The following is an 11,963-nucleotide window of genomic DNA, read 5'->3' as shown; positions in this document are numbered from 1 at the left end:
GAAAATTCATGCACTGGAGTGGGGGGCTCCCTCAGCCTGGCCTGCCCCCTCTCACAGTCTGGGAGCCCTCAGGGCAGGAGGCGACTTGGCAATCAGGGGAAGGCAACACCCCCATCACACCTCTGCTGCTGCCACTGCTGGCAGTGCAAGCCTTGGCCGGCCCTAGTTACCTGAGCCTCAGGTGGCCCTGGGTGGCTGGCAGCCGACATCCGAGGCTTGCCTCTGCCTCGGGGGTCGGCTGGGCAGCCACCATCTGAGGTTTGCCTGCACCTTGGGCTGGTCCTGGGTGGCTGGGGGGCTGAGGGCGGGCCCAGCCGCACCGTGCACCTGCCGACCCCCTGGCTGGGCTGAAAGGACTGTGGGACTCTGGTGGCAGGCGCAAGGAGTAGCCAGACCCGCCTGAGGGTGGGTCCGGCCGCACTGCGTGCCTGCCACCCCCCTGGAGGGGCTAAAAGAACTGGGGGATTCCAGCGGGGCTGAGGGGCGTGGGTGCCGCCATCTTGTGGCTATGGGCGCCGCCACCTTTGTGATGGCGTGATGGTCAATTTGCATATTCCCTCTTTATTAGATAGGACCAGGGCTTTCTAAGGCTTTGTCTGCATATTGTTAATAAATTATTTTTCAGTATTTTTATTTTGATAATCAGTTTCTTTATGAGTCATGTAATTGCTGTTAGCAGCTCATGCCACTAGATCATCCACTTCACTATCCAGTGTTTCCAGGATAAATTCTGTACATGTTTTTTTCATTACAAATTTCACATGGCCTACCATTTGTTATTTGTTGCAGTCATCCAAGTTTGATATCCTATAGTAAACACATTTCTTGAAATCATTACAGTTGGAATGCAAAAGATGATTTGTGAAGGGTGAAGGTAGAGTTGTCTTTAATGAACACTATATTTGGAAATGGCATTTGATCAACTATTGTACATTGATCTGGCCAGGATTTTATCTTCCTCCCAGTCATACACACTGGTATATGTAGGCAGAAAAATCAAAATCATTCAGGACTTTCACAGAATTGCCAACTGCTTGTTCCTTGACCTAGATAAAATTCTGGATAAATTTGCTTGAAGGAAGACTCATAAATGGCATATTAATAACTGCTTAAGAAGTAAAATTCTTTTGCCTTTGAATTTAACCTAATAGATATAAAGTCTGTTTTATGAAAGGCTGGATGACACATCTAAATCTTCTTCATGCTGGATTAATGTTTCTAAACAAATTATCTTTCAAAGGTAGAAAAGCCTAACTTTCCACACTCTAGTTCCTGGACTTTATTTTTTTATTATCATTAAAAAAATACTTTTTTATTGATTTCAGAGAGGAAGGGAGAGGGAGAAAGAGGGATAGAAACATCAATGATGAGAATCATTGATCAGTTGCCTCCTGCACGCCTCCCACTGGGAATTGAGCCAGCAACCTGGGCATGTGCCCTTGACCAGAACTGAACCCGGGACCCTTCAGTCTGCAGGCCAACACTGAGCCAAACCCGCTAGGGCTAGTTCCTGGACTTTAAATGTTGGAGTTTCTCAGAACTTGGTGTTGACCATTGTTGTTAAATGGTTGAAGTGTAATTTTTAAAAAATACATTTTTATTGATTTCGGAGAGAAAGGAAGAGGGAGGGAGAGATAGAAACATCAATGATGAGAATCATTAACTGGCTGCTTCTTGCACGCCCCCTACTGGGGATGGAGCCCACAACCTGGGCATGTGCTCTTGACTGGAATTGAACCTGGGACCCTTCAGTCTGCAGGCCAACATTCTATCCACTGAGTCAAACCAGCTAGGGCTAATATATTTCCCCCTGTACTCTATATTCTCCTGTTAGGTGATCTCATTCACTCTCATGTTTTCAAATGCTATCTACATGCCATTGGATTATAAATTCATCTCATGCCCAGGTCTCTTTTCTAAGCTCTAGACATCTATATCTAACACCTTATTCTGTACCCCCTCTTGGATGTATGCCAGACACCTCAAACTTTACATGTCTAAAACAAAATTCATGGATCACAGCGTACTACCCTCCACCCCCACACTTCTTACGATAGTCACAGTCCCAGGTTGCTAGGAAACACAACACCTTTTCTTTATATATATATATATATATATATATATAAAATCTATCAGCAAGTCCTGTTGACTCTACTTTCTGAAAATATCTTGAGTGTGTTCACTTCTACCCATCTCCATTGACCTCAACTTACTACAATATACCCTATTTCCACCTGCCTATCTGGCTCACTTCATCCACTTTTCCCCTTTCATTCAGTCACACAGCAGCCAGAGTGACCTCTTAAAAATGCTATTATGATCACAGTATTCCTCTGCTTAACACCCTTTTGTCATGCTACAACAGGTATGAAACTTGAAGACATTATGCTAAGTGAAATAAGCCAGACACAAAAGGACAAATATTATATGATTCCATGTATATGAGAATAGAATAGTCAAATTCATAGACAGAAAGTAGAATGGTAGTCATTAAAGGCTGAGGGAGGGAGAAATGGAGGGTTAGTGTTTCATGGGTACAGAGTTTCAGTTTGGGATGATGAAAAAGTTCTGAAGATGAATAGTGGTAATGGTGCACAACAATGTGAATGTCCTTAATGCCATTGAATACCTTTAAAATGGTTGAAGTGTAATTTTTATATATTTTTTACTTCAATAAAAAACATACAGCCTTTTGGTTGTCCATTGCTGTTATGATCAAGATCAAAATGCTTTACACTGTCTAGAAAGTCTGACGTGATCAGGCCTTCCACTCTATCCCTCAGTTTCCATGCTTCAGTTACACTGGCTGCCTTTTAAATCTTTGATGACACTAAATTTCCTTCTTATTTTAAACCTTCCCTCTTAATGTTCCCTCACCTGGCCAATTACTACTCATCCTTCTAGTCCTCAGTTTAGGCATCACTTTCCCCACAATATTTTTCCTGACTCCCCCCAGTGATAGACACTCCTATTTACATCCCTATAGCACCTATACTTCTTTGCAGCATTATCACAATTATGACTTATTATTCAGTATCCATCTCCTCCAACCTATAGCAAGCTCTGTGAGACCAAAGACCATTTTGACTTGTTCACCTAATACCCTTTAAAGAGCTGGTGCTCTGTAGAAGTTCAAAACCTAATTGTAGAGTGATTGTGAATGAATCAATACATGAATGAATATCATCTATATTCTATAGGATAAAGAATAACTCAATGAAATTAGAATGGCCAATTACAAAAAGTACTAAAAAAATGTATTTTTATTTTATAGAACAATACAAATACCCTATGGAAAACATGGAAAATCTGGGTAAAGCATAAAGAAGGAAATAAAAATTACCCCATTTCACAAACCAGAGGTGATCGTTGTTATATATGTTGATATATTTCCTCCTAGTCCTTAGCATGTGTGTGTGTTTCATAAAGAAATAAAATACTCAAGTAGGATAATACTATATATACAATTTTGTTGTTTTTTTTATTCATGTTATACTATTTAGTTAAGCCCATGTTGTAAGTAATTCTAAGTTAGAGTATCTTCTGATAACTCTTTGACTGCATCTTGGATTTTTATTAGAATTAATGAAAGTAGATACACTGTATGAACATGAAAAAATATGAATCAGATAACAAATGAAAGGGTTATACATCTTACCATAATCTAACTGTTCACGAAAGACAATTTACTTTTTTTTTTTTTTTAATAACAACTTAATGTTTTCCAAACTCCCTTCTGCTCTGGTGGCAGAGATTTCTATGAGTGGATATACATCTCAGACCACAGTTAGGTGTTTGGGAAATAACACTTATTTTTCTAGAATTCATCTTTTTTTAAAAAAAATAAATATTTTATTGGTTTTTTACAGAGAGGAAGGGAGAGGGATAGAGAGCCAGAAACATCGATGAGAGAGAAACATGGATCAGCTGCCTCCTGCACACCCCCCACTGGGGATGTGCCTGCAACCAAGGTACATGCCCTTGACCGGAATCAAACCCGGGACCCTTCAGTCCGCAGGCTGACGCTCTATCCACTGAGCCAAACCGGTTAGGGCTAGAATTCATCTTTTTTTTTTTTAAGTTTTTATTGATTTTTAGAGAGAGAGGAAGGGAGAGGGAGAAACATCCATGAGGGAAACATCAATCGGCTGCCTTCTGTACGCCCCCTACTGGGGATTGAGCCGGCAACCCAGGCATGTACCCTGACCTGGAATCAAACTGGTGATCTCTTGGTGCATGGGTTACGCTCACCCACTGAGCCACACAAGCAGGGCTGGAATTCATCTTGATTTCTATTTCATTTGGCTGAGATAGCCCATCTGTGGCTATTACTAGGTACAGTTAGTTCATCTAGTGCCAAAGCATTGGAGAAAAAGAATACCTGGCCCTTTGGTACCAAATGTCTCTGGAGCACAGTCATCCTGTCTTATTGTTGGTCTACACTGTCAAGAATTCCCATTTCTCTTTCTATGGACTCTTCAGGTCCAATGGCTTCTTTTCTTACGTTAGTGTCATCCACGAGAAAACTGGAATCATTCTGCTGCTTTTCTCAACACTACAACTTGGAAATCTCCGAAATCAGCTTTGAGTACAGGAAGATTTCACTCCCCAAATCATTACATTACATGGCAAAGAGAGATTTCCAGGTATGTCTAATCAAATTACATACGAGTTTTCTCTGGCTGATGGCAGGAGAGGGAGTCAGAGATTGCAGTCATAAGAAGGACTTGATGCAAGTGGCTTCTAGGAGCAGAGAGTGGACTCTGGTTGACAACCAGCAAGGAAACAAGGACAACTGCACGGAAATGGATCCTGCCAACAAGCTGGATGAGCTTGGGAGCAGATGCTTCCCAGAGCCCACCCTAGTTGACACCTTGATTCCTGAGCATTCAATCCAGCCAAACACACCCAGACTTCCGACCTACAGAACTGTGATAATGAGAGGGTGTTATTTTAAGCCACTGAGTCTGTGGTAATTTGTTACACAGCAAGGAAAGTAATACAAGGAAAATGCATAAAGGCATGGTTATCAAGAGACAAGGATGATGGGGACCGCTTGCCACAGGAGCCCAGCCAAGATCAGCAGTCTTGACCAAATCAGACCACCCAGTTAACTTTTAAAATCGTGAGCAATAATAGTACATGGTGATTGTATTAAGCCACTAAATTTAAGAGTGGTTTGTTATGTAGTTAAAACTAACAGTTACAACTTCTGAGGTGAGAGAAGTATGGAATAATTCCTCTTAAATGAAAAGCCCCATCCTGCCAGGGCTGACCAGCAGCCCCTGAACGATGGATGAACAGATTAGTCCTACACAGTTTCACTGTGAAAGAGAGGCTAAGGGATGGCCTGACCAAAGGGACCAGGCTGCCTTGATTGCCTGCCTCATTAGACTTTTATTGGAATTTTTATATTTAGGTACAACCAGTAGGGTGAGTAATCTTGGGAGGATACATGTGTTTATAATGTCCTCTAGGCAAGGGCATCAGGGATTAAGCATAAGGATTCCAGTAAACACCCAGGGGTCTGCATATACACAGGCTTGTTTGGAAAGGACAAGGAATAATTAGGGGTGCTGCCTTTGACACTCCCCTAAGTCTCCCCTAAGTCGGAATTCTGATAAACAGGGCAGGCAGCCTTCCACACACTCCCCTTTTCTCAGAATGTCCTCCTTACAACTTTCCAACCAAGTCTCATATGCTCCCCAACACCATCCTAGTTCTGAAGACAATGAAGAATGTAGAAAGAGCATGGGATCTGACTTTGAGCCCACCATTCTATAATAATGAATTACCGTTTATTGAGTACTTACTAGCACTGTGTTAGGAGCTCTGTGTTCAGTAGCTGATTTAATCCATACAACTCTGTAAAGTAGGTATTTCGAAGACTCAGGGATTCTATGCTATATTTTCACTTTGTCAAGTTAGATACCTTTAATTACATTAACCATTTTATCAATTCTCTAGCCTATAAAATGGGTTGATTATAGAGCTTAATTCACAAGATGATACTACTCTATAAGCTTTGTGAATTTCTGTGTAAATATTGGAAATCCTTACCAGCAGTCCAGGAATTAGTTTTCACGTTATTTGCCCTGAAAGTCATCTACGGTGATGATATTAAAACCTTTTTATATCGACAAAACAGCTATTGAACATGTATATCAGCACTTGATTTCTGAGAGTCAGCATTCATGTGTCTGTCAGCCTCTGCTTGATCAAGAGATACCAGTTAACCATTACAAGGGCATAAATATAATCAAATTCACAGATTATAATTCACAAGTTCTGGTTTTGGAGCTGGGGTTGGGGAGCTAATATTTTTTGAGGGCCTCTATGTGTCAGGTACCATTCCAGGTGATTTACTTACATCAGCTGATAATGATTGAATCTGTCTGGATTGGAGCTGAAGCATGGATAGTTTATAAAGTGTATTGGGTGATTCTACTGTGTCTCCACGATCGAAAACTACTGACATACAAAATCCCAATGATTCTTGCAGTAATTCTCTAAGATAGGTTTTATACCCATTTATGGTAAAGAAATGGATGCCCACAGATACTAACTAACTTTCCCAGGTCACACCTGTAATTAGCAGGAAAAAGTCAGTTTTTTCCCACTTCACCATGCAGAGGAGACAATCACTCCCACCAAATCAAGGGGGATGCTGAACTCAAGATCCCTACTCAATAATCCAGTCTCTTTCCCTGACTCTCTATCTACCATGAATCCTTTCTGGCCACCTCAATCCTCCTTGATCTCTTCACCAAATTTCTATTACATGAATAACTGGCATGTTTTGATGGTACTATATTCAGCCTTACCTTACATTTGTACCCACACTTATCAAGGCCTCCCAGTACATTTATGTCCTGGTTGTCAAACCTGGAGAGACAGGCAGGCAAATCATGGTAAGAGCCCTGGTTTTGGAGCTACGCCCACGTGAGTTGGCCTCCGCCATGCGCTTATCTCTACGGCCTTGACAAGCCATTTGTTTTTTGAATCTCAGTTTTGTAAGCATAAAACTGACCCCTGCACTTTAGCAAGGATTAGAAACATTATATTCAGTAAAACCTTACTTATTAGTATACCCACCCTAACCAATGGAAGTAAAGTGATACGGAGAGTAGTAAGAATAATTAGACCTTTGAGAGTTATTTTTCTAACACGAATACCCTAATATTTGGAGAGAGAATGAAAGAACGAGGAGTCAACATTTAGGTAAGGCTGCACTTTTATCCCTCAGAACAGGTTTCCAGAAAATTATTTACTGGAAAATTTATGATACTCTAGCCGAACTACAGGAAATCGTTGTGCTCTGTATTTTTCTCACCCTGCCTCAAGTTCTTGTCCTGTGACCTGGCCCCTTCCCCAAGCTTCGCCCTCCATTTATGGGAGGAGTTGAGGATTTCATTCCCTGGCGGTTTGGTTGGGGTGGGGTGGGGAGTAGGGTAAATCTGAGAGGCTCCACCCATTTCCCCAAGAGGCCGGGAGGTGTGCGCACCCCATTCCCCTCCCACTGAAATCTGCCGGGAGGTGGGCTGGCGGCGGAGGGAGGGCCCTGTCCGCTGTCCCTTTAAGGAGAAGGGCCGAGCAGGGCCGGAGAGCCGGCGTTGCCCCTACCCCGCCCGCGCCCTCACCCAGAACAGCTGCAGCCTCCGCCCCGGCCGCCCCTCGGTCAGCAGAGCCCGCTCCGGCTCCAGGCAGCCAGCCGCCAACATGGTGAAGATCGTGACAGTTAAGACCCAGGCGTACCCGGACCAGAAGCCGGGCACGAGCGGGCTGCGGAAGCGGGTGAAGGTGTTCCAGAGCAACGCCAACTACGCGGAGAATTTCATCCAGAGTATCATCTCCACGGTGGAGCCGGCGCAGCGGCAGGAGGCCACCCTGGTGGTGGGCGGGGACGGCAGGTTCTACATGAAGGAGGCCATCCAGCTCATCGTCCGCATCGCCGCCGCCAACGGGGTAAGGGACGCGCCGGCCCCAGGCAGCCAGCGCCCGGGCGCGGGGCCGTGCGCTACGTGCGGCTGGTGTCGCCCGCCCGCCGGGTCCCGGCCACTTCCGTGCGCGGCCGCCCCAGTCTCCACCCCCAGCTCCGCTGCGCTCGCTCCCGCCGGCCCGGGGGCCCCGCGGAGGTCGCCGCGTGCGGGCAAGTGGCCACTTCGCCGCGGAGCTGCTCTCGCGACCCCCTGGGGGACAGGAAGGCGCGGGCGGGGGAGCAGGGCTTGACCTTGGGGAGCCCGCCTCCGCCCCCTGCCCCTCCCATCTCTCCTCCCCCTTCCCGGGGCCTCTGACATTTACGTGAAGGTTTCCTGCGCCTAAAGATACAGTTACCGGGCGGAGTGCAGTCAGTGCCTTAGCCGAGAAAGGTTAGAGGCCGCCGCCTGGCTCAGAACCCCCTCGCTTCCAGCCCCGGTTGCTTTCTCTTCTGGTCTGGGACTGGCGCTCCCCGCGGGCCCCGAGGCCGACGCTGCGGCTGGAGTGGCCCGGGCGCCCGCACAGCGGAGTGGATGGTTGTCTCATTCTCCACCCGGCAGTGTGCTTGGGACAGAGCGCCTGCCCTTGCGCGGCCTGGTTGCTGGGACCCAGGGTTTTCAAAGGCTAGTCTTTGCCCAGTGGCGCCTCTGGGTCTTTGCCCAGTGGTGCTTCTGGATCTGTTCCACGGAGGGGCCTGGAGCTGAATTTTCACTGGAACAGAAACTACATACCCAACGGCGCTCTTGTGCAAGCAGTTCAGGAAATTAGTGCAACACTGTGTCCCTTCTCTGCCCCTCCCCCCTGCCCTCCGGCCCCCCAGGAACGTTAACTGATTTAATTGGGCAGGTCCACTCGGACAGGTGAAACTTTGAGATAGACTTTGCAGTAAACCTGATATACGGAAAAAAAAACGCATTTACAAAATAGGTAAATCAGGGCTGATTGTTCACCCACTTTTATAAAACGTCTTCCAACGAGTTTTTTTTAAAGACCAAGTTTCCTTTCTATATTTAAAGTAAGATTTGACCTTTACCCCCAACTCTTATGAAACTCATTCCCTTTACTAATATTTTAATTCATTTTAGTAGTACTTTATCTCATTAACATAGAGTGCCATTTTGCCAAGCACCATGAGAAGCCCTACACACACAGCAGCTCATTTAACCTGCTGCAGCCCTGTGAGGTCGATGCTACTATGGCAGGGGTTCTCAAACTTTTTAAACAGGGGGCCAGTTCACTGTCCCTCAGACCGTTGGAGGGCCGGACTATAGTTTAAAAAAAACTATGAACAAATTCCTATGCACACTGCACATATCTTATTTTGAAGTAAAATAACAAAACGGCAAAAACACCCGCATGTGGCCCGCGGGCCGTAGTTTGAGGATGCCTGTACTATGGGCATCCTCAGGTTGCCAAGGAGAAAACGGGGGCTTCAGCAGGTTAATCATTTGAAGGCACTGAGACTGCAGCACGGAATTTGCACAGCTTCCGGGAATCAAGGGACCCTTACATCTGAAGATCTGTTTTCTAGTAGTCTCCTAACCCAAACTGGACCTAACACATCTGCCTCCTTGGACCAAACCTTATCTGGATTTTTCTTCATGCTCAAGTTTTCAGACAACCTCAAATTCTCTTGAAAGAACAAACTAGCTATATCCCAGGATAACCCTTCATTTCCTTATCATCTGTGTTGAATTTGCCTTCCATTCATTCATTCAACAACACTGAGCCATGAACAGAGAATTGTGTGGGTAAAAAGACAATTCAGACACAAGACTTCTCATTAAGGAGCTTATAGAATAGTAAGAATTATAGGGGCCCAAATGAAAATTATCTATTTGGCAGTAGTGTGGGGTGGGAAGGAAAGAATTAGTTAAGATTAAAAAATTATGTTCTTAAAAACTTTTCACCTTTTAGCGACTGCCCTATTGTTCTCCCCCGTTATGCCAATCTTTGTAAAACGTGTTTGCGTTCACCATCATTGATTTCTCACCTCCCATGCACTCCGCACCCCACTACAATCTGGCTTCTGCTTTCTCTATCACTCCACTAAAATTTCTCTCACCAAGGTTACTACTGACTTTCTGGCTGCTAAATCCATTGAACATTTTTTAGGCCAAGCCCGCCAGTGTGAGGATCACTAACACTGCAGGGAACTCACTCGGAATCTGTGAGCTAAACTGCACTGACTCCTGGGATAATGCAAGAACGAGACAAGCCCAGTCAGTCCTCACCCACTTGGGACTTAGAGTCAAGAAGGTTTGTGTTGGAGGCCAGATGGGTTACAGACAGCAAACCAACAACTGCTACAAGGTGCAGTGAGAGCTATTATGGAGGCGAGCAAGGCTATGTGAGCAGAAAAGCGGTGCACCTGATTCAGGCACAGAGGCAGGGAAGTGACAACTACCCCCAGACTTGGAGATGAAGAGGAGAAAAGAATATTCGAGGTGGAACCAAATGTGAGAGAGCATAGCATGTTGAAGAGGTAGGTTGGAGGCTCCTGCACCTTCCAACTCTGTATTTTTGTTTCATTTTCTACAAGAATTAACTGCATTAAAAACACACCTCACGTTGTATCTTTTACAAGACACTTTCACGGGCATTGCTCTATTTCCTCCCTAAAGTGCAAAGATTTCAGGTGTCACAGGTCACAGAGTCAGGAACAGAGACTGGGAACGGCCCCCTCTGTTCCTAGGAAGGAGAGATGTGACAGAACACCCCAGGACTGAGCTCCAAATACCAGGTTCCCACTGGGAGTGGCCGAGGACATTGCCAGTCTGGGAGAAGTTTTAAGTAAATGAGCATTTGGAGAGGAGAAGTGTGCTGACCTTGCTGCTTGGGGTGAAGCCACTTGCTCACTATTAGATTGACTTGAAACCAGTTAATGGAATTGCATGAGGCACAAGAGGCAAAATCCACATCAAGACATGACTGTTTTTCTTCCTTTGATGACTCACATAAGCAATGAAAACTGAGCCAGTAGAATATAATTCTAGGACCAGCTGGCCTCCCTGGAGTCAATGGGGGCAAATCATCCAATGAATACTGGGAAGTCACATTTTACCCTGGGATGATGGAGTCTCAAATTAGAGTGGAAGGTGAGGCTTTAGTAGAGTCAAAGTCATCCTTAAAAAAATCTTAGAAAAGAACCACATTGGAAAACAAAATATGTGGTGCAATACTATGTCTTTAAATCCCAGAGGCAACTAGAAATTTTTGCCACGGACCACTCTTTGGCCATGCAGACAATCATGCCCATTCTCCTTCCACCCATAAAACACATCACACTTTCCCAGGGGAGGTGCCCTAAATTCCTTCCAATAAACATATGGAGATATAAGTGGAGCATTCACCAGCCATAATGTTCTCAATCCACAAAGAAAACCCTTTAGCAGAGCCACGACCTCCTTACCTGCCTGCAGACTGGCTCGTCTTTGCCTGAGCTCCTTTCTGTATTGTGGCAAGAAGCAGTCACCTAACACTCCACTCGGGAATTCTCCCAACCATTTGCCTGGAGCTACAGGTTTGGTTGGCTAGTGGTCTGCCTCCCAGGGTGGCAGTGGTAATGCTTTTGCCATGGTCTAAAAAAGTATGCCGATACCACACACTTTAGATTCTGTTTTGGTACAGAATACCAAGTTTTATTATTAGTGAAAATGTAGATTTGGCTGCTATCACCGTTTCAAAACAAGTTACTTAACAAAAACAAAAGTTCATAGTAACAGAGATCTTTCTAGGAGACTTTCCAGGACCAATATGGTGGCTTCATTGTGTAAGGGGACCCATGTTTCTTTCCTGTTGTAGCTCAGCCTTGCATAGTGTGTTGCTTTTATCTGCAAGATCCAAGATGGCTGTGTATCCCCATAGGGTGGGTCTGGCCAATAGGGAGGGGAGACAGAGGACGAAAGGCACTCCTTTTTCCGAGACTACCTAATTTCACTTGTGTCCTGTTGGTCAAAACTTAGTCTAAGGCCTCTTTTAGCTGC

General features: G+C 45.0%; 1 protein-coding gene across 2 annotated transcripts in view; it reads left to right on the top strand.

The window, feature by feature from the left end:
* The first annotated feature begins 7,509 nt into the window (after positions 1-7,509).
* The window catches only part of PGM1 (phosphoglucomutase 1), a 55,709-nt gene continuing 51,255 nt past the window's right edge, over positions 7,510-11,963 (top strand). For both annotated transcript variants that reach the window (XR_013813829.1, XM_079778104.1), the window contains exon 1: positions 7,510-7,965. Coding sequence is in view for 1 of the 2 variants with exons in the window: in XM_079778104.1 (XP_079634230.1) it covers positions 7,720-7,965 (246 nt within the window). In the remaining variant the exon portion in view is untranslated. The remainder of the gene's footprint in view (positions 7,966-11,963) is intronic.

This window comes from Cnephaeus nilssonii, assembly GCF_951640355.1.
Source record: "Cnephaeus nilssonii genome assembly, chromosome: 7".
Classification (NCBI taxonomy): domain Eukaryota; kingdom Metazoa; phylum Chordata; class Mammalia; order Chiroptera; family Vespertilionidae; genus Cnephaeus; species Cnephaeus nilssonii.
The sequence above is the reverse complement of the archived record's forward strand: the minus strand, read 5'-3'. Positions and strand labels throughout refer to the sequence as shown.